This window comes from Gordionus sp. m RMFG-2023, chromosome 2 (assembly GCF_954871325.1).
Source record: "Gordionus sp. m RMFG-2023 chromosome 2, tfGorSpeb1-WG-v2, whole genome shotgun sequence".
Taxonomy (NCBI): domain Eukaryota; kingdom Metazoa; phylum Nematomorpha; class Gordioida; order Chordodea; family Parachordodidae; genus Gordionus; species Gordionus sp. m RMFG-2023.
In genome coordinates, this window is record NC_088776.1 from 21,326,894 (window position 1) to 21,351,383 (window position 24,490).

Consider the following 24,490-nt stretch of genomic DNA (forward strand, 5'->3'; position numbering starts at 1 on the left):
ATTCTATAAAATTTTGAAATATCTATCTATATTTGTATTTAACTATTTAAAAAGATACAAGAAAAAAAAATAAATAATTTATATATCATAGTATAATTATTTACAAATATTTACTATTTGCTTTCCCAAAAAGGACTCTGTTATGTCGGAATGAATCTTATGTCGGATAAAAAGGAATTTCTAGTTTTGTTTAATGATATGTAAGATTTTGAGACCTCTTGTTTTTAAAAATTACTAATTAATTATATAGCGTAAATTTTTTTTGAGGCTTTACGATATCTTGATGGATAATTAGGCTTGCTAATTGTATGTATAAAGCACCCCCCCCCCCCCCCCACCTATTCTCCCCTATAAACACAAGGTTGGTATTATCATGGATAATTGTATTAAAATACTAAATATATTTTTTTATATTTAGTATTTATTTGAATAATGTAAGGAATTGTATTTTAAATAGTAAAAATTATAAAGTACCTTGTATTTATTAGGATTTAAAAATATTTATAGATGAGAAATCCACAATTAATTGCTTAAGATATAAATATTATGATCAGATTAGAAAGAAGAATCAAGATTTTATCTATTTCATCCAATTTTATTAATATGAGCAACGTCCATGGATTAAAGAAATATATTATTTAAAGTAGATAATATAGAACAAGGTATTAATTCCAGTTTTACCAAGTTGACAAATGATGTTTAGTTTATATTAATTTTGTTGAATATCAGAAAGAAATTCCACATCCCCTACATGTAATTTAACCATATTAGAGGGGAGATCATAAAATATCTTACAATTTGCTAATAAATTAGAAGTGCCATAAAATTTTTGAATTCACCACTCAACATTTTCTCCCCCAAAAATGTATAAAAAATGTTTACAATATATTATTATAAACAATATTTAAAAGAAAAACGAGTAAAAATGATTAATTTTTTAAAATAATGACTATAATTCAAACTTTGTAGGATAAAAGCATTATAAAAAAAGTTAAATACCCGAATCATTCTTTAAAAAATGCAACATAGCCAAAGGCCCACAATTTATGGACTTAAAGACTTTAAGTAAAATTTATGCAGAAAACTCCTAATAACCCCCCCCCCCCCCTAGCAAAATTATGTCAACCCTTATCATTTAATATCAGCCTTAATGTATAAGGAATAATAACTAATTCATCAATCAGATTTGCCAGTCACTGAGTTTTAAATCCTGGCTAATTTGTAATTCAAAAATTAATTAAGTCTAAATACATTAAGGATCTACAGTAAAAGTACCTCAAAAAATGTTCTGAATTCCCCCTCCCGGAAAATAAACTACCAAAAAAGGTAATTTTCTTATTAAGGTTATCACTGAAAAATTATAAAGGCAAGCTTAATATTAACTTTTCCTCATCTTACTTGACGGAAAAATATTCTAACTACACTACACCTATGAAAAATTGTTCAATGAATATCTAAATTTAAGTTTTCAATTGCAATAAACGATATATTTTAAATCAAGATTGTGAACATATCTCGAGATTTAGCTTAACCTAAATTATATTTTATTTGTTATTTGATCTTTAAATTAAAGGTCTGCAAAAGTTTAAAAATCGTTTGGGCTGGGTCGGGCTTAATATTAAAAAAAAATGGGCTGGGCTTAAATATTGAAATATATGATTTCATTTTGTGAAATGAGATAGAATTATATTTTAAAATTTTTGCAAGAAACAAAGAACCAATATTTTTTCTATTTAGATGGAAAAATAAGTGCGAATTGTGTGGATTATAATGGATTTATAGACATCATTATATGGCATAATATACAAATAAAGAGAGTAAAATATAATTTGTAACATAATATCACAAAATGTTAATTATGATATAAAATAATTTCTCAATTAAAAATATAAATTACTAATAAGGTAAATTTTATATCGATCTAATTCATTCTAAAAAGATCATATTTGAAAACTATTTGTATACCATCATAAGAAATGTTTAACAAGATTAGATGGTGTTGCTCAAAGTATTCATCGTTTAAATGTCAAGCGATATTAAAGTAAACAATTCAAAATCCTGTAATTGTAACTGTTCTTACTCACCCACCCAATATTAATAAACTAACGGCAATGAAATCCGCTTACTACACGTAAAATCACTGAACAGATAATTTAACAAAGCCTCTTCAAATTTAAGCAGAAGTTGTAAAATAAACCAAAGTGTTAATCACATGTTATATATAAAATATAATTATATTTTTATAAAATTTATGTATTATAGGTGATATGGCAGATTGTGGTTCCTAGATAGAACTCAAGCATATTTTTATTATTTGATAATGGTCGATTTGCCGAAGAAAGAGTAATCCAACCTCAATTATGTCATTCGAACATCAATGAACGCTATTTTTATCACCGCTGTTTTTTGTGTACTTCAAAAATAACGCAAGATAAATTTCGAATGATTAATAATATATTTATTATTTACATTCTATCTTTTAATGAGGGGATCATATCATATCATATGGTATTTTTATTTAGTGTCAAAGCACATATATAAAAATTCAGACAATGCCTGGAAAGTCAATACAGGACCAATGAAACTGTAAGCTTCTTTTCGGAATGATGGACAAATTAGCATTTGCTACATTATATAAACAATGCAATGAAATTCATAAGAACGATTAGTTTTAACAATAGAAAAGATATTCTCAACTATTTCGATAAAAATTTGTTGATCTGCATTAACATAATTCATAGTACCTAACTAATGAAGAACTACTAACCATCAATGTGAAGGATGGAACAACCGTTAAACACTATCGATTTAGGTATTGATAAGAAAATGAAATACGAGAAAGCTTCCGACAGAATACTAAAACAATGGCGTGTAGGTAGACACCAGGCATTAAAGCGCAAACGAACAAATACCCAAGTTCGTCAATTAAACTTTGCGAGGAATACTGTGATGGAATGCGAGGCCTGATTTTATAAGATCTATTGGTTTAGATATTAAATGCAAATGCCTTGCCTAATAAAATAAAAAAAATTTTATCAAGTTTATTTTATTCAGTACCTTAGTTGTGAATTAATTTTGCATTTCCTAACCTAATAAATTTAAAGGTCAGAAAAAATAATTGTAAAATAAGACATATTTTATGCAAAAATAATTTTGGGTTTCTTCCAAAAATTTATTTTTCAAGGAGAGGATGGGGGTCATTAATATTTCGTTAATATATAATTAAATGATTATAAAATATTACTGTTCGCTTTTATTAATAAAACATTTTCATAGTTTTCTTCATTAAGGTATCCCAGTGTGAACATTCTTTTTCCATTGGAACCCCCCCCCCCTCCCCCCACTCCATTACCATTCATTTATATATTATTAAATGATATTAATGCTAGCTTTTATGCGATAAAGCGCATGACATCTAAACGTTGTAGGTACAACAGATAAAAAAAAATTTGAGGAAAAATTACGAAAAGCCCTTTACACGTTAAGCCGCACGTACTTGTATACATAACAGTTCAAGGAGTATTATTTAAACACCTGTGGGCGTAAGGAAATGAGTCAAAATTAAAAACCCACGTCCAAAAACTACAGCTATATTTAATAACATTGTAAGGTAAGGGAAGACCGATTTTAACTTTAAATTACTATATATCTATGTTAAATAAGTAGAATCTGTTGGTTGGAAATATTGAGCAAATAACTATATTATGTTAATGTTTATAGCGTGATATAGAAAAAAAAATATATAGCTATACAATAAATAGCGCTGTTGAGTCTTCCAAAATTAATGATCCATTTCATATTCAACATCCATCGCACCTGAAAAAACCGAAACCAAAATATATTGCTAGCTTTTATTAATAAAACATTTTCATCACTAGTTTAAGCACATTTTTAACATTGGGGAGGGGGGCGGTACTTTAAATTTTCTAGCATTTGAAGTAAAGTTCAATTAAGTTGAAAAATTTGTTGTGCGGTGATGATGGTTTCTTCATCAATCACCAATATTAACCCTTGAGTATGGTGAAAAATAATAATGCGAGTGATTAGTTGGGGCATAGCTCACCCTTATTTTATAAATGTTGTTTGTAATACGCTTTGCTATGCTAAAGATTTATTAAAAATAATTATTAATATAAAATTTGAAAATTATGTTAATATAAATTTTATAACTTTTTATATATGAATAGATAGCCGGAATAAATAATGTATGGCATATTTCTATATGAAAACACGTATAAAAATTACAAAATTATTATATATAATTTTTTTAAATTCCGAATAAAAATATTGAAATATAAAAAAATGTTATTTTTAGCATTATATTTGTTTTTTTAGACTAATGCTAGTACGGGTGTAGGGTTTATTAACAAATACCCCAGCGAAAATAAAGCGTTCAAATCTCGAAAAGATGAAACATTGCAGACATCGTTTAGAGTAAAATAGGAAAGTACTGAAAAAAGAGGTCAAAATAAATGCGTTTTAGTAACAATTTAAAAATATCTAGGGTGTTGCTATGTCCCAGTATACCACTCAAGGGTTAACTATTTAGGAATTTATAATTATGAAGATTATTATTAATGTCATATTTTCGTCATCTATAGTTTAAAATAAAACTTGACTTGAATTGGATAGAAATAAACTCGAATAGATATTTAATAATGTCAATAGAAAAAATAGCATCATTTAAAAAATTTTAATACGAAAATAAGAATAAATTTAAAATATTTTAATATAATAAAAAGGTAAAATAGAATAATATTAAAATACATCTACAGCATTTTTCCATCTTAAAGACAGAATCTATAGACACTAACAACTTTTCTAAACTAATAATAATAATTTGAAATGTTTAAACATCTTTATTAGATAGAATATTTAATACTTACCAAAAGGTATAATATACATTATTTATAAGTTAATATTATGATTTATATTATTAATAAAGCTTTAGGAAAAATAAATGTAAATAGGGAATATGGTAAATTTTTCTAGGATCTCTGTATAACTTACGGGGAATAAAATAGGGTAAATTTGCACTTTTTAAACATAAAATATAAATCTTCTTAGATAATTATTACGCGTGATACAAATAAACAACTTTATTGAAGTCGTTTATTATCAGAGAGTTGTTGTTTCTTATCAACAATCAAGTTCTGAATAGTATTTTTGAGTTTGGTGGTTGTGAGAGTAGGATATATAGCTCCTAAGATAGACGTCTTGAGTAGATTACCTGAATTAGAAGAGTTATTGAGGAATTTAAATTGAGAGATTTTATTGAGCTTGGATTCAGGAGGTAGAGATTTGGGTGACGGGGATAGTGTGCAAGAGTCATCGTTGTGATGATGAGATGGCAAATGATGAAGGAACGAGCTTAAATTGAGAAATGATAATGATGTTGCAAAGATATTGTCTTGGTTCTTTTTGGTTTTATCGTCTCCTCGACCCCTCAAATCCTGTGAGGAGAGAGATATTTTGAGATGGGATTGTTTGGACGAGGAAACTTTAGAGTGGTAGGGTTTCATTTTCAATAAGTTGACTATCTTTTTCTTTTTATGTTTTTTATTATTCGATACTTGCAAGTGGTTAGTGCTTATACAAGCATCATGTGGTAAACGCGGAGGTGAATCTGAAACCTCGACACATTTCGATGAAAAAAACATGGGTTCGAATAAGACGGGCAACTCGTTATGATATTCATCATTCACAGCATCTACTAAGGATTCCGGTGGATAAGGAAGAATGGGCTGAGAGGCGATTAAGGATGAGGGTTGTGCTGAGATTATTTGGCTTTTATCGGGGGACGGCTCTTGGTTCCAAGTCTCTTGGTTAACTTCGATTGAATTGAAAGCCGAATGAATCTTGAAATGTAATCTGCTTTGTAAGGAATAGCCATTGAAGGTTCTATTTTATAATAATCATTTTAAGTAATTATTTCAATTTTTAATCCATTTATTATAAAATATTACTTAGCTGCTTCCAAATATTGGATGGCATTTTGACTATCACGTTCTTCGATTGATATAAATGCCAATTCGACTAAGGAATAAGGAATTATATAAAAATCATCTTTGATATCTGCTTCGCTGCCAAAATTAAAATAATAATGTATATAAAACAATTATTAATAAATAAGGTAGCAAATAATTTTGGTTATTTATAACTCCATTGCATAAAAAGATATATTCTGTATAAAGCATGTATGTTATTATGGCCTAAAAATTAGAGAAAGCATTAAGTCATAATTATAAAATATATATATAGGAATTCACCGTTGATGTATTTTTAAATAAATTATAAAACTTATTAAAATAATTTTTAACATCAATTATTTTAAACAAACGTTTTATAGATTTAACTAAATTAGAATAATTAATGAAATTTACGAAATAGTATAGGTATGAATGTTGGTTTTTCATCATTTTTTTTATAAAATGTAATTATATTCTATAGTAGTTAATTGAAAAGGATAGTATTGTTAAACGACTCAGCCGAGTCGGCTTAACTACGACTCAAGTTGAGTTTTTAGTCAAAAAAATCGACTGATTTTTACGACTCGAGTTATGAACTTGAGTCGTGAACTCAAGTGGCGACATGAGTTATGAACTTGATTCGTGAACTCAAGTCGTGACTCAAGTTTTGAACTTGAGTCGTGAACTCAATAAATAGTTATTAAATTTTATGAAACTCAATTGATTATAATTGGTTAATTGTGTAAAACCCAGATCGTGACTTAAGTCTAAAAATCGACTAAACTAGCAATGAGCACAAACCACAAGCACAACCAATATATTTTAAGTTGTTTTTTCTTGACCTTATTAAGGTATATAAATATATGATTATTAGAGACATCAATCGATAGTTAATTAGAACTATTGAATAATTAGCAAACCAAGCGCCACCTCTCTATGGCAATTACTACGTAGGTTAGGATTATCATCGGCACCAAATATTGATGTGATGGATTGTATCAAATAAGCCTAGTTCTACCTAAATATGGTGTATATAAGTTTGATTGGGGGGGGGGGGGGTAAAAATAAATATGGTTACTCGTATAAAATTTTTGACCATCGTATTTCTCTTAATGGGCATGTTTAAATCTTAACATTTTATTTTTAACTTTTGTACAATATTAAGAGAAAAATATCTGCTAGATTGCCAAATTAGGGTTTAATTCGGGTTCAGGAATTTTAAACTCTATTTAACGGAAATTTTGTTAACATGAACTTAATCGAAATTCCAAAAATTAATATCCTTCGTTTGGAAATAAAGGATTCCTAACATTACCCAGAAACCGTTTGAAAAAAACGTTATGTATGTAAATTATCTTATTTATTATTGCTTGAACTCTTTATTGATTTAATGGAAAATTATAATCCTCAAGAATAATGGTTAGACATAATCGATTATAATATATATTATTTTAAAAAATAATATCATTTTCATATAAAAACTTTTATTAAAAAAAAGGATTTATAATTTAAAAATTTTATTAAAAAATATGGATTTAAAATTTTAATTTCATTCAAATAAAAATAATAATAATTTTATACTAAATCTCTGAAATAATAAATTCTTATTTCTTATAATTTGTTAACGCCTAGCTGGCACCGAATTAAGGGAGTGGGGGGAATAATTTTATTTTTTGGTATATAAAATTAATAGAATAGTTTTTTTTATTTAATTATTTTTTTTTAATAACGAAAATAATCACTCCTTTTTCCTTTCCTCTTTTTAATAATATATTATTTTTATAGGTCCGTGAAGTTGGCCCCACAATTTTTGATTTTCGATTAGTACCCGATTTGTACCGTTTTCAGTTCGATCTGTACCATCACCGTTTTTTTGAGATATTCAAAGAACAAAATGGGGGGCCAACTTCACGACAGCCCCCCAACTTTTGAACTTAAAAATAAAAGATGAATAGGTCGATAGAGAATGATTTGTACCGATTTCAGTTCGATTTGCACCATCACCGTTTTCCAGCTATTGACCGTTGAAAATTAGGCGCCAAAAATAAAAAACACTCAAAATTTATTTTTTTTTAAAGTTTTTTTAACGTACAACAGTAGAGAATTTTTCTCTCTTCCTAATGATGCCTCAAATTAAGCTTTATCTTCATTATTTATTTCAAAAATCAAATTTTAAACCTTATATTATAGCGTGAAGTTAGCCCCCCCCCCCCGATATTCAAAATGCCTCAAATTAAGCTTTATCTTCATTATTTATTTCGAAAATCAAATTTTAAACCTTATATTATAGCGTGAAGTTTGCCCCCCCCCCCCGATATTCAAAATTTGAGATTTTTAAAACGGGATTGATTTGTACCGTTTCAAACTCGATTTGTACTATTACCGTTTTCCAGCTATTGACCGTTAAAGATATGGCGCCAAAAATAAAAAACACTCAAAATTTATTTTTTTTAAAAATTTTTTTAACGTACAACGGTAGAGAATTTTTTCTCTTCCTAATGATGCCTCAAATTATGCTTTATCTTTATTATTTATTTCGGAAATCAAATTTTAAACCTTGGCGCCATATCTTTAACGGTCAATAGCTGGAAAACGGTAATAGTACAAATAGAGTTTGAAACGGTACAAATCAATTCCGTTTTAAAAATTTGAAAAATCTCAAATTTTGAATATCGGGGGGGGGCTAACTTCACGTTATAATATAAGGTTTAAAATTTGATTTCCGAAATAAATAATGAAGATAAAGCTTAATTTGAGGAATCATGAGGAAGAGAAAAAATTCTCTACCGTTGTACGTTAAAAAAATAAATTTTGAGTGTTTTTTATTTTTGGCGCCATATTTTCAACGGTCAATAGCTGGAAAACGGGTCATTTTAAGCCAATTTAAAGGACCCCAATTCTAAACTTTAAAAAAATATAATATAACATCGAAAAGGTACAAATCGAACTGAAAACGGTACAAATCATTTCTATCGACCTATTCACCTTTTATTTTTAAGTTCAAAAGTTGGGGGGCTGTCGTGAAGTTGGCCCCCCATTTTGTTCTTTGAATATCTCAAAAACGGTGATGGTACAAATCGAACTGAAAACGGTACAAATCGGGTACTAATCACACCAACTGATAAACCATTGAAAATCAAAAATTGTGGGGCCAACTTCACGGACCTTATTTTTATTTGTTTTCACGATACTTTTAAAATAAATAAGATCAAGAGCTGTTTAAAAATTTTTTTATAAACAATTGGGGGGGAATTTTATTTTTTAATCCCTCCCCTTATTTCTTTCTCCCAAAATAAATCTATCTTTTTTAAATATTGGGCTATGCTATTTTAAAAAGTTATAAAAAAGTAAAAAATTTTTGTTTTTTTTACCATTATTTCTTTAGAAAATTTTTTTAAATAAGTACAATATGATTTTGTTAAATATAAAAATATACATACTCAATATCAATATATAAAATTAATTACAGATATAATTATTAAAATTGCAAAGAAAATAAAATTTCTGCACTTATGAAATCAGGCACCGATCATATTGTAAATATATGGTGAATTCCATATCCCTTCAATTTTTCTTAAATTTTGTATACTGGTAGTATATACTATAACTAAGAAAAAAATGAAATTTTACCTTCCAACACTGTTTACCCGCTAAGATATGGCCGTTTAAAGCGCGGAAATACGGTACATGAGTCAACCCTAAAAGCCTTTTGATCGAAAAAATGATCTGGATATTGGGTCAGATGAAAAAAGGCAACCCAAACCTTAGATAGTCCTTTAAAAAACGACCCATATTTTAGATCGGATAGAATAAAATGACTACAACTTTGGGTTGAAGTCGTAAAAAACGACCCGATGTTTGAGTCTGAGTCGAAAAAAGGACCCAACTATTCGTCTTCTAGTCGACTAAAGTATATAACTCGTATAACGACTTAATAGGTTTTTTAAATTATCTATCGATTGATACCTCTAATAACCATATATTTATATACTTTAATAAATTCAATAAGAAATATTAAAATATATGTGTCTGTGCTCGGGGTTCATGCCATAGCTGATTTAGTCGATTTTAGAGCCAAAGGTCTGGGTATTAAACAACCAACAATTAACAACACTAATATAAGTAATCGAGTTTCATAAAATTTAAGTTAACCTGAGTTAACGACTCAAGTTCATAACTCGAGTTGTAAAAATGAATCGACTAATCGACTCAAAACTCGACTATTTAACAACACTAGAAAAGGATAAGAAAATACATCTCTTATGCTATCAATTTACCAAAAAATATAAAGAATATTTGCAAATATCGATTGATCATTTATTTTTTAATGATATTAAACATTATTGGCCGATCAGATATATAAAAATTGGGATAAGAAATTATTTATGAGACAATGTTTAATATTCGATAATAAAATTTCTTTTTAAAAATATGGGTTTATTTTAAAAAATTGGAAAAGCTTTTTTCTTTTTTATTTATCTAATATTGATTCTGGCCCCTATAACATTTTCTTCTTATTATTAAAAATCAAATCATTTTCAGTCGTAAATGTTAAATATAAAAATTTATTAAAATTTTTTTTATGATAAACCCTTGTAATGTATTATAGTAATTATCCCTCTATTGCAAACAATATTTAAAAATATAGAATAAAGTGATCAAACCATATATTTTATAATTCGCTTTACTTAACTAAAAAAAATTAAATTGTTATTTTTTTCGGAATAACAAATTATTTCAAATAGTATAAGGTTATTATTAACTTTCTTTACCTCTATCTGATGATTAAAATAATTTATTCTTGAAAAATATAGCATTTATTATATAAATATTTTTTCAGCTATATTCAAATTCAAAATCTCAATTTTCAAAAACCAAATATACTTGCCTAAATAGGCAAACGATAATTATGGATAATATGATTCCGATTTATATTAATTATTGTGTGTTTTCAATAACTTCAAATATTTCATTAATAAATTCATTTAATATTTTACGATATGTTACTTTAATATTTTTAATATAGTAAAACATTGATCCTCAAAGTGGTAAATCTATTAAATAGTTTTAAAAAAGGATGATGTAAAATGCTTTAGCGGTTTTATGTATTAGGTTCTTTCTATAAAAACAATTAATGTTAAATACATAAACAAAACTATAGCATAGTTTGATGGGATAAACAGGCTGGGTTGCCATTAGTATTTTTCGTATGCTCATGTAGATAAATATATAATAAATATACTATTTTAGTATGGATAAAAACAAATTTGAAGCTATTGTGTAGTTGTCTAAAAATTTCCAACATATTCCCTTTAACAATTGAATCAGGCAATAATTATCATGATAAAATGGGTCTGTTTCTATTTTTAGCAAAAAAGAAAGGATTTTATTAAACAAAATATTAGGAATAGTTGATATAAGCGCTAGAAATGCATTAGAGTAAAATATATAAAATATCATAAAGAGGGATAAATAGAATAATATATAATAATTTAATAACAAATCTCATCTCAAATACCTTTACGATCGGACAGTTGATCCATTTCTTTATCTAATCTTTTGAGTATGACTTCTAAATAATCTTTTCTTTTACCCAAAATCGAAAACCCATTCCATATATACATTATTTCCTATTTGTAATAAGAATAAAATTAAAGGCATGTAGAGTTACCTAATTGGGTTTATATTTTTATTTTCCGGTCCGGCCTGGGTTCAAAAAAAATTATTTCAAGGCTCAGGCCTTTAATCGGACCAGTAGGTTTCTAAAAAATTAAAATATATTTAAATGATTATGGGCATATTTAAAATATAAAATAAAATAAAGATTTGATTTACGATGGCGGGTGCTACTAAATGATTATTTTGTTCTTTGTATCTCTGACATTTTTTGATGACAAATTTTTCCACGGGAACGGATTTTCCAGCCAATCTTTGCTTAAATAATGGGACTTGACTATTTATAGATAATGAGGAGTACATTCAATATACTTATAATATAGTGTATAGTATTTGTATAATGGTAATTATTTAAGCAAATGGGGGTTTGATTATTATAGGATTCTAATTTTATTTTTAATAGGAATTGAGTTAAAATCTAATCCTTCAAGTCAAAAATAAATTTTGAATATGTTTTTATGTAAATTTCTTGTAATATTAACCAGAAAGCATGAATTTTCCCTCATGTAGAATCGATCGGGGTAGAACCCTATAATATTCAAGTGACGAATTTAAAAAGAGGTATATAAATATTAATATATAGACTCAATGAGATCAGCTATTTCTTTGTCTTGATGACATGTATTATCAAGCATCATCATAAAACAGGCTCTTTGGTAGATGTACGTCGATTTGGACCATTTACTGCCTTCAGATAACAACTGACTATAATGGGCCGCTTTAGTCCAGTTAGAATCGTACCTTTATAACCGTTTAAAAAATATATAAATCAATTTAATTCAAACCATCTATATAATTAATATGTTTATAGTAGATTTATATAATAACTTCTGCTCTCTATAAAAAATAATATAATTTTATAATAATATAACTAGTAAAATATCCTTAGTAACTTTAAAAAAAACCGGAAAAAATTAGAAAGTATGCAAAAATTTTAATTTAGGAGCCTTTGGGGGAAAAAGGTTAAAATTAGTATATTTAGTTTTTTTAGAAGCGTAAAAAAGATCTATACAATGTTAGAAAAATTAGGGGCCCCAAAAGATAAATTATCGATTGCTTTAAAAAAAATACTTATAATTATATGCATGACAGACTAAACTATTTCTTTTTTAAACACTACCTATTATAATGGGTATTGCAAAAAATAAAGAATTTAAGATAAAACCATGTCAATCAATTAAACAATATTCTGAATCATTAAAACTAGTGTTGTTAAATTGCCTAACTTTATACAACTATAAAACAGCGTAGCTATGTATTTATCCAAATATATTCGAATCAATCTTCAAGTTGAGACTCAACTTAGAAGCTTAATTCAATTTTTTAGGCTAAAAGCTTGACTAAGCCACAATAGAGATGGTCAAAGATAGGCAATTTAACAACACTAATTAAAACACATAAAATTTTCAAATAAGTGTTATTATTTTTAATTAAAACTGGAGAATCTAAAAGACTATTCCATTAAATTAAATGTTGCCCATTGCGAACATTGTTAGTATTTTATATGATGCATGGCTTAAGGGAATAAATGATTGGGGATATAAGCTAAAAATTTAATTACATGAAATTATTCATAAATATCTTCAATCCTGTTTTACATAATTTTGGGTGGAAAAAGGTAAAAACACTGATAATACCATGAACAAGCAACGAAAAATAATCCCAAATAAATGAAAAATATATATAAGTTTGAATTATGGATATTAAATCTCTAATCAGATTGATGAGTGATTTTGACAAAATATATATTTTAAACGCTTTAAATTATCTTAATCCTATAATAATATCTAAGGATAAATTATATAATAAAGCAAATTTTATAATGAATATATCAAAGATTCACCAATACCTATAACACGGTATCAGCAGATCATCGATACTAAAAAAAATATTTTATTATTATAAGTAGTATTTAATTTAAAAAAACAAAGATTTCAATTATAATTAACTTATGAAATGGAAAGAAATATTTAATTCTTTTTTTAATTTATTAAGGTTAATCATCTTTATCGGTCACTGGGTCGGGCTTAATAATTTTTTAAAAGATTCGGGCAAGAGTTAAATTTTTATATATAATACCATTCAATTTTGTAAAATAAATTAATATTTTTTAAAAATTTTGCAAGAAACAAGGTGTAATTATTTGAAATAGGACTCCAAATGCCTCCTTGTAGTTGCAGCCCTAATGGCAAATGTTAAATGATGTTTGTAAAAGTCCAAAATAATAATGTAAAATCCACATGATATGCTCCACAAGTTTCCCATACTATTTTTTTAAGTTTCTTATATGGTATTTATAAAAACACAAGGTTACTTAGAATATTTTAACTAGGTATAAAGCAATAATAAAATATAATATATTTACGCAAAGCACCACATCAATTCCCAATAGCACAAATATTGTATTTGTTTAAATTCGTTTTGACAAGATATGGTATTGTTAAAAGATTCGATTGCCTAAAATAAGTTTATAAAAACATTTGATGAATAGGTAGCAGAGTTAAAAAATCTTCTTTGATTATCTAAATCAGAGACCTGCAGAGGTACCATTTGCATGGCCCGGCCCGGATTTTTTAAAAATTATATTCGACCTGGTATATACAAAAAATTCACCTATTTGGTATATTATCATATTTTTCAGGGAGTATTATCATTTAATAAGCAAGCATATTAGCTAATGTTGTTAAACGGCTCGTTTTGAGCGGATTTTTAAAAATGGCTCGAAATTTCGATACTATATGTTTTAGACCTTACTCTAACAACACTACATCTATGGGTCAGACAGTGGCCTAAAACAAATTTATTTGCAGGCCTGGGCTCGGTCTGATCAAAAAATCAAGGCCCATGAAAATCTGATTTTGAATGTATTTATAAATTCATTATGATTTTTTAAATATTTTTTTTCAGTTCTCAAGTAACAAAATTATTATGATCTTTCATTGGCTTGGAACAATTTTTCAAAATTATTTATGGCGTACATTGCTTGAGAATTTTTTTTAATATTAAATATTAGGCATAGGTGATCAGTAATATGTAACAAATGATATTGATATTATTAAGTAAAAACTTTAAATATATTTTGACTAAAACCATAGTATTTACACTTAGTTTTAATGGATTGAACCTGGCCTGAAGAGGGGGGGGTATAAATAATAAAAATTGGATATTATTTTTAAATATCAGGTAACAACTATCATAAAAGTAAGGAGAAAATTCTCATACCCCGTCATTTTTGACGGGCTTTCTACTAGTATATTATATAATAATGTATTTAATCCTTTGCGTATTTATTCCATGACAGGAAAACTATAATTATATTATGTAATAGATACTATGAGTGTTAGCTAGTGTTAACTTACACCCAACATTATATTAATCATAACTATATATAATCATTATAACCATATCTAATTGACGAATATAATATAACTCATGTTGTATAAATTTTTTAAAATACGGCCCGGCCCGGGTATTTAAAAAAAAATTTTCAGGCCCGGCACGGCCCGGATATATTTTAAAAATTTAAAATACAGCCCGGCCCTGGTACCCGGGCCGGGCCTGCAGGTCTCTGATCTAAATATTTTTTTCGCCCAAAATTTTTTTGAGAATGCTCATTTGAAATTTTGATCAAATTTGCTCAAAATTCTAATTTTTTTTTCGAAAAAAATATTTTGCGATTATGTGTAAAAAATCTCTCATGATCTTACAAATAAATTTTAATTTTAAGCAATGTTAAACTCTCATGTGTAGTTAACCTTTTACTAAAATTGCTAAAAGCATGTTTTCGGGAGAATAAAAAAGATTGTTTTAGAAGGTTTCAAGATCAATCCTTTGTTCTATTAAATCTTATATTTTTATACTTGTATTAAGACTTAAATTTACATATTAGTTAATTGCAATTTATTTTCAAGCTATCATCATATTGGAAATTTAAACCTAATATAGCTAATTTTTACAAAAGAAGTTTTTAACTAGCCTACTTAAAAATAAATTCAAACATTTTGTTTAGATTTATCATGATATATCAGTATGAGAATTTTAGGAAAGTTTTAACCCTATTTTATAATCTGATAACTTTTAAGAAATTAAAAAGTATGAATTGTTGTGATTTTGAATGACACTAATTCTAGTGCCATTTTTATTTATTTAATTTGAATTGATGCGGGTAAATAAAGATAAAACAATCTTTAATTCTATTTAAAATAATCGGGTTCGGGCCGGGCCTTATATTTTAAAAAAAATTCGGGCCGGGTCGGATATTGGAAAATATATCTAAATTTATCAATTTTTTATGTAAAATAAAAATATTTGATTTTATTTATTGAAACTAAACGACATATAACATATGTCTTTTATTTTGAGTAATTATAAAGATTGATTTCTATATTTAAATAAATTCGGGCCGGGCTGGGTCGGTAAATTTTTTTAAAAAAAATTCGAATTCGGGCCGGGCCGGCAAAACTTTTCTAAAAAAATTTCGGGTTTGGGCCGGGCCGGCAAAACTTTTCTAAAAAAATTTCGGGTTTGGGCCGGGCCGGCAAAACTTTTCTAAAAAAATTTCGGGCCGGGCTTGAAAAATTAGGCCCGATGCAGATCACTAATGAAAATACCCTTATTATGTACCCTACCATCAGAAGGTTATCTTTAATATCAAACATCTGTATATGTGGTAAGTGTTAAATAAATCTGGGTTTTTATAAATTTTTTAAAACCTAAATCATTTATAGCACGCGTATTGAACCCGTGCCAATGAAACATGACCCTGAATTTGCTAACGCCTATTACATTAATATGAGAGGTCGGCAAATCACGAGGCTGGGAGAAAATATTTTCGGGTGAGGCCTGACAACTGTGCAAAATTATGTTACGAGCCCGCAAACTTAAAGCTTACAAATTAGACAAATTTATGACTTTTTTTAATATGCACAGGGCCGGATAAATGTATAAAATTATTTTATGGGCCGGGTAAAAGAAAACTATGGGACGGGCTGGAAGGTCTTTTTCGAAAATTTTCCCAGGCCCTCTAACATATGTATGTATATGTTTAAAGCAATTTTAATTTGCGTGCAATGGGATATTTGCTTCATAATATAGATTTCAATAATGAAGAAGATAGAATTGCTGATCTATATAAATAATTAATTTACTTTAAGGAAATTTCCAATAACTTCATACAATCGAGCTTGAAAATATAAAAATATTGCACCCTAAAATTAATAATTTTTTAAAAAACAAAAAATGGACTAAAAATTAATACGTTTGGATGATATTTAAGCATTAGATTTAATATTTGTTGACATATATCTGTATCACCGTCACCAGAACCTTGTGTTTTATTTTTATTTATATTTTTAACATTGAAAGTAATGATAAAATGAACATAATATTGATAATAATAATTTATAGAATTAATTCTTTTACTAAGAAAATATAAAAAATGTGAAATAATTTTTAATAACATAAAATCGTAGACTTAATAAGTCTATGAATAAAATGAAAGCTAGACTGTCAATTTAACTTCTTTTTTAAAATCGGGTTTTGTATTCTTCGATTTTTTAAATCGGTCTTCAGTCCGGTCCCTTGTCCGCTTCCAACTTTAAAAAAAAGAAGTAGATCAAACCGAGGATATATGTGGTGAATAAATGATAAACTAGAAGTGTAATTGCACTTAGCGGACTTCTTAGACTATAAGCATCTTGAAATGTCGCCAATTCCAGTTCTCTAATACCAAATTCCTTTTAATAAAAGGATATATTTTAAGTATTGGCATTTTTTTAGAAAGACATTATCATAATTGTTTTAACAGTAGTTTCTAGGGAGAGCTAAATCCACGCGCCCAAAATATTATCTATTTTAGCAAAACATTTTTTGGGGAACATTTGGATGATAAGATCTCCACTGCTGTTTTTAATTTAAATTTTTAAAATGTTAATTATAAAATAATGAATATTATATTATAATGCATTATAAGAAACCTTGTTTCCAGAAAATCCGATAAATTCTAAAAGTTTCAATATTCTTGAGGGCAAATTGGCTAATATCTTTTTAGGAAAATGATTAATGCCATTAAATATAATAATGATGTAATTAAATACCAAATTAAAGCCTCCTATCCCCATTCTCGTTCCGCTTTCAAAGTGAGATTTTGTATAAAAATTATCTGCTTCGTTCCAAGGGTAACATATTAACATATCTTGGCATTCCCTTAAAATAATAAATATTGATTGATTAAGAAAATAACTCATGTCTCTCACACAATATTACTCAATCGATTTTCAAAAAAATGATCTTAAATTAAAATTAAGCAATTCTGTAAACGTTTCTTGTTTTTTTCTTCAATAATTTCTTCGTGCAGAGAAATAAAAAAGAGAAGTGAAATTGATCAAGTTGAGCGCATGAGTGAATGCGATTTGATTTAATACCTATAATAAAATACTATCTTGATTAAAAGTAACCATTTTATCTGCGTTATTATGACTTTAAACAAATGCGTTGATCGTTACTTAAAATAAAATAGTATATACTTCTTATTTTTCTATACATATGGTCTCATACAAAATTATTTTTTCTGATCCAGGCACTTCTAATTTGAAGAACTCAAAAAAAACATGAACTACTTACCAATGTTCAATTTTTTGAACATCAACTTTCAATTCTTAAAGATATAAAGAAAAATGTTTATATGCTCAAATTTTTGAACATGGTAAAACGACATAGAGCTAATTGGTTTGCTAACTTCCAGAAATTTCTCTCTTTGATGAATTAATAATGATCTCACGAATTTGGATATTTGAGATCTTATCTCTAACCATTAGAAAAAAAATATAAAATAGTTATAAATTGATAAAATTATAATGTAACTTTTATAAAAATAGGCAGATGGTAGTTAATTTTCAAAAAAAAGGATAGATAAATTATGAACATTTTGGTGATCTTAGCGGAAGGGTATCTATGTACTAGGTGACAATATTTAAAACTCAATTATAAAAATCAAATTCTAATTAAATTTTAACATAAATTAATACCATATAATTTATAATAATTAAGACTAATATTTTTGAAAAAAAAACCACAATTTATCTAAGCTTATTTGAAAATTTTTAATATTCTGACAAAAACTAAAAAGCATGCTGTATTTAATTTGCTGAAGTATTAAAATGTACTAAATAAGCATTAATTATTGATATAAGTTTCAGAGTTAATGCTCCCAAATGTTTGGCTGACTCCAAGCTCAAAGCTTGATATCTTGGTTTTTATTTGGCTTATAGTACGGTTACTTTATTTGGTTTGCGAAAATGATTGAAGAACTAATAGGTAAGGAACAAAATATTAAGGATAGATATATATTTAGAACTTCTATATTATCCGTTCTGGCATGATCTAATTTTGCCCCCATTAACTCATCTACCAAAAAGATTAAAAAAATAAAATGCACTACTATATGGTTTGGTATAAGTTTACGGATTAGCGTTTCTAAAAACTTGGCACTTCACGCTTAAATTATATCATCATAGTATTCTGTTTTTAACTTGGTTTCTTTTTTTAATTCAAAAAATTGATTATGGAATTAATAAGTCACGCCAAACCAAATATTTAGTTTTTCTCTATTTTACATTATGGCATTTAATTATTTATTTATTTTGCCAATAACTTTTATCTTCTTTATGCTGTCTGCCAAACGGATTATAATAATATACAATCAAGCACTAAACATTGATAAAATTTTCAAAATAAATGGTTTCAGTCACTTGTAAGGTTAGCCAGAATTTTGTTGCTAATAATTTTTTCCTTTATACTGTCTTTTATAGATAAAGCACTCTCTTTTATAGATAAAGCACTCATAGGTACTAATAAAGCATGAAATTGCTCAAACATGTTTAACGAAAAGGATATAAAAAGGATATTAATATTTTAAAAATGGGAACTAAAAATAACCAGGGAAAAATTAAAAATACTTTCATAAATTTTCATAGACGGTATCTGGCCAAATGGGAGTTTGGGGCGAAGCCTCCAAAATAATTCCCGTACCCCTTCCCCCTGGATAAATCCAGCTGGTAAACATGAGCCTAAAATAAAAATAATATTCTTTAAGCTGTGTTTCAAGGGGATATCTAAACTTATAATATTTTTTTAAGCTATAAATTTTAAATAGTATTGTAAGTTTTAATATAAAATTTAGATAATAAACTTGTAACAATAATAGGAAGTCCTTATCTTCATTCCACCTTTAACGAAACTCAACAACGATTCATCTTGTATAAATGTGAGCATCGCTTTTTCTAAAATGCATTCAGCGTAACACAATTCTGCGTGTACTTCCTCTAAAATAATATTAGGTTTGTTATTATTTAAAAAAAAAATTATTATTAACAAAATAAATAAATAATATTCAAATATGTCGCAGGATTTCAATTTAAAATATAAATGATTGTCCAAGGATTTGGCAAATAATAAGCGTGTTGAGAGAATAGCACCCCCTCCCCCTTTCCAAAGCCAAAAATTAGCGAATTTTATTTAGTATTTTTTTATAAAAGTCTTCGCCATAAAGCAGTAGAGCTAGTAATTTTAGTGAAATTACAGAATGGTCTGAAAAAACACTTTCCTTGAAGAAGACTTCTTATTAGACCTGATAAAATAGATTTAGAATTAGTGTTTTTAAAGTAACCTGTTACCGTTAACCAATTACCTTTTTTGGAATATAACAATATAAGTAAATAGTTACGCTCTCCTAGAAGGTTTTATTAGTGGGAGGCTTTTTGGGGGAAAACGAGCATGCCTTTTAGATACAAACTTTGAAAAAGTTATTGTTAAAACCAAATATCCCATATTTTTATTTAAAAAAATAAATTATAATTAAAATTTGGGAATCTTTACATTAAAAAATGGTTAATATAAAAGAAACTTTCAATGTAATTAGTTACTTTTGAAGTAACTGTAAAATATACCTATTTTAGGATGTAGCTTATTTTTCGAATATATGGACATTATTCTATTTGATTCGTCAAATATTCGATTCGAAAATTAAGTCAAATATTACTCAGCTCGGCCCAATTTTTTAAAAATAAATCCAACACTACCCGATTTCAAACAAAATTTTTTTTATTTGTCACGAAAAAAAAAATGATTTGTCCGCCTGGTCTTGTTACTTGACTTGCACGAATTTTAAAATATAACAATTTATTTCATAAAATTTAATATTTAAAAATTTAAGCCAAACCCGGCCCGAATTTTTAATAAGTCCGATTTCTGAACTTTCGAATAATTTTAAATTATACGAATAATTAGATCGAATAATAGATTAAATCATTCGACAGATAATATATTTTGCTTATTAGTATTCGATTAATTTTGTTATTTGTATTAGTAAATTTCAGGTAATAATATATATAGATGTAGCGATTTAAACCGAACCTGAACCAAACTGTTAAACCGCTAAAACCCGGTATTTTTTATCGAGCCTAAACCTCTAAAAAAATTCTAGCCGAACCTGAACCGAACCGCTAAAATGCCTCTGAACCGGTTCGAGTCTCATAATTTTATGCTTATAAAATAATGTGTAAGTTATTACTAGTAATTGCAAAAATTTTAATTATATTCAAATTGTTTTAAAAATTATTATCAATCACATTTGATTGATAAACGTCAGTCATAATTTTTATAAACTTAAGTATATTGCCATTTTACAACATTTTTTAATATTTTAAGCGTAAATTATAATGCCTAGAAAAAAATTAATCTAATATATAAATTATTTACATATAGTATTATAAATGACACATCAAATCTGATATCATACTGGCAATGCCAGCTACCAAAGTACGTGTGGAAAGATGTTTTTCAACAATTAAATTTATATTATCTCCTTATAGATATTTGAGTGAGACGAATTTTGAAAATATATTAATTGTGCGGCTTAATAAAAAAATTTTAAGTAATTGTTCATATTAAAATTAATCATTGATATATTTATTTGTTATATTTATAAATAAATATTATTTTATAATGTGCAATTAATAAAAATGAAGGTTTTTATTTTAATTATTAAATAAAAAAAAAAAATTCCTTATACATAATCCTAATGTAGGTTTGAACACAAAAGTATTCAAACAGGGTTTTAGAGGTGAACCGAACCTGACCTTGAACCGTCATTTTTATCCGAACCTGAACCGATATTCGTTTCGGTTTAGATCCCTGTATAGATGTATATAATTCTTAAGAACTTTTTTGTGCATTAATCTATATTCCCATTATATCAATTTTTTAAATATAGATTTTTTTTACAATTAATATAATTTTTATAAATTTATATACATTTTAAATGTTCAAAAAAGTTATTATTTTTTGTATAAATTTATTATAAGCATATATTTCCATATGTTGAATAATAGCTCCCTTTTTAACAGCTTTCAAATAAGAGAAAAACCTAGTTTTCTATGGAAAACTATTCTCAGCCTTGGGTATATATGCTGGTTATATATTTGATAATTTTAAAGATTATTTAGTTTGGGTAATAGAAATTGTCCCTTTTTATAGTCACTAGTCCTACTAAATATATAAAATTTTAGATGTTCAATAACTCCAAGAGGAATTTTATAAAAATTTTTATGATATTTTAAAAAAATTGCTTTCCCTATAACAAATTCCTGTCTATGCGTCTGCCGAGGACTTAGACCAAATTTAATAAAATATAGCAGTTTGCCTCATAAAATTAGGGACGAGAACCCGAACCCAAACCCTCAATATTTTGCTGAACCCAAACCAATATAGCAGTTTGCCTCATAAAATTAGGGACGAGAACCCGAACCCAAACCCTCAATATTTTGCTGAACCCAAACCCTTTTTTAAAATTTAAGGTTCAGGGTTTAAGCTTTTTTTTTAATTTTAAAAAATTTATATATTAATTTAAAAACATTTTTTGATCATTTTTTCGTGTAATTATTTTTGTTATATTTAGTAATTTTTTAAATTGTATTGTAGTATTATAATTATGATGATAAATTATTTTTATGGTAATACTAATAAAAATAAATTTTATTAAAAAAATGATGTTTCTGTTATTTTAACTAATTTTAATAAGTCATTATTTTTTGGTCCCCGAACCCTGAACCCACCTAAACCCGAACTTGGTTCAGAGATTTTTCATTGAACCCAAATCCAAACCTGAACCTATTATTTAGAAGGAGGGTTCTCGTCCCTGCATAAAATAAAATTTCAAACTTAAATTGAATCATTTTAAACCTTGTCATTTTTAGAAAAATAACATAAGTTTTAAAATGATATTTTGCCGGTTTGAAAACATTTTTAGCGATATAATAACTTTTTTTAATAGGTAATTACATTGTAAGTTAGGGGTAGGCTGTTATTTATTTATCAAATAATCGTTTTTTTCTAAATTTAGTGTTTTGATATTGTTCAAAATATAAGTGAAAAATAACAAATTAAAAAATTATGTGAAATTTTTATATAATGGGGATGCCTAATTATTATTAATTAGCCGTATCAAAAGTTATTGATTTTGGGATTCATAAATTGAACTGATACCTGTAATTTTAATAGACATAAATTTTTTAGCATGAGAACCCGTGCATATAATTTTTATAGTATATATATTTAGTCTAATTTATAATCATTTATTTTGCTAGAGGCTTTTAAAGGTATTTTCATCAATTAAAAATTGGCTCCCGAAATCAAGCGAGAAGATGAAGAATCTTTCGTTTCACGCGAACTTCTGACATTATATTTTTGTCATTGCCATAACGTGTCATCATCATTTCAAAGGTTTATTACCTCAAAAAGTATGTTTTACGAAATTTGAAAAATATATTTGTTTATTATTTGATTGCTTGAGGATGATTGTTTTAGACAATACAATTCCGAAATATCTTCGAATAAAAATTTAATTAATCATAATTTTAAGAAAATTTATTTTTCTTTCAATACTATTAAAATATAATTATTCTGTTTCATTTGTAAACTTTTTATTATCAATCCAGTCAAATGACAGTGGTGGCGTCATGTGATTATTATTTAGGGGTGCTAAAATCTATTTTTTTTTAGTTATATAGACATTTTCAAATTCAATTTAGGCGCGCTGAGGACACTTTTATCTTTCCCTTGTACAATGGCCTAACCAGGATTTTTGAACAGTACAAATGAATAAGTCACTAGCAAAATAAGAAAATTTATAAAATTGGTATCATAATCAAGATAGAATGAAAAATATAAGCATTAACGCAATTATAATAAAAAAAATTACAAACATCATTATAAAAACATAAACTCGATATATCTGGCTAGTGTTGTTAATCGGCTTAGCCGAGTCGGCTCGAACAGAGCTCACACAAATTTTGGGTCGTTTTTTTCGACTCCAACTCAAAGTTTTGGTCGTTTTTTACGACTTCGACCAGAATTCAAGCCGAAAAAAACGACTTCGACCCAAAATATGGGTCGTTTTTTTCGACTCCGACCCAAGTCCAAGCCGAAAAAAACGACCTCGACCCAAAATATGGGTCGTTTTTTACGACTCCGACTCAAAATTTGGGTCGTATTTTTCGACTCAAACTTGAAATTTGGGTCGTATTTTTCGACTTAAACTTGAAGTTTGGGTCATAATTTTCGACTCAAACTTGAAGTTTGGGTCGTATTTTTCGACTAAAACTTGAAGTTTGGGTCGTATTTTTTGACTCAAACTTGAAGTTTGGGTCGTATTTTTCGACTCCAACTCAAAGTTTGGGTCGTTTTTCTGACTCAGACTCAAACATCGGGTCGTTTTATTCAATCCGACCCAAAATATGGATCTTTTTTTTAAAGACGACTTAAAGTTAGGGTTGCTTTTTTTCACCCCT

The 24,490-nt window shown here is 27.1% G+C and overlaps 1 protein-coding gene across 2 annotated transcripts in view; it reads right to left on the reverse strand.

Moving 5' to 3' along the window:
* Window positions 1-4,852: 4,852 nt before the first annotated feature.
* The window catches only part of LOC135923266 (tetratricopeptide repeat protein 39B-like), a 40,281-nt gene continuing 20,643 nt past the window's right edge, over window positions 4,853-24,490 (reverse strand). The window contains exons 6-18 of one of the 2 annotated variants that reach the window (XM_065457922.1): window positions 19,834-19,966; window positions 17,741-17,849; window positions 17,621-17,686; window positions 17,266-17,380; window positions 16,903-16,970; window positions 16,793-16,852; window positions 14,011-14,102; window positions 12,231-12,386; window positions 11,805-11,922; window positions 11,488-11,599; window positions 11,212-11,329; window positions 5,967-6,083; window positions 4,853-5,871 (exon numbers count right to left, since the gene is read on the reverse strand). In XM_065457922.1, the coding sequence (XP_065313994.1) occupies window positions 5,100-5,871; window positions 5,967-6,083; window positions 11,212-11,329; window positions 11,488-11,599; window positions 11,805-11,922; window positions 12,231-12,386; window positions 14,011-14,102; window positions 16,793-16,852; window positions 16,903-16,970; window positions 17,266-17,380; window positions 17,621-17,686; window positions 17,741-17,849; window positions 19,834-19,966 (2,036 nt within the window). In that variant the 3' untranslated portion in view covers window positions 4,853-5,099. Of the gene's footprint in view, window positions 5,902-5,966; window positions 6,084-11,211; window positions 11,330-11,487; window positions 11,600-11,804; window positions 11,923-12,230; window positions 12,387-14,010; window positions 14,103-16,792; window positions 16,853-16,902; window positions 16,971-17,265; window positions 17,381-17,620; window positions 17,687-17,740; window positions 17,850-19,833; window positions 19,967-24,490 lie in introns of both variants that reach the window. The other variant, XM_065457921.1, reaches the window with a different exon arrangement.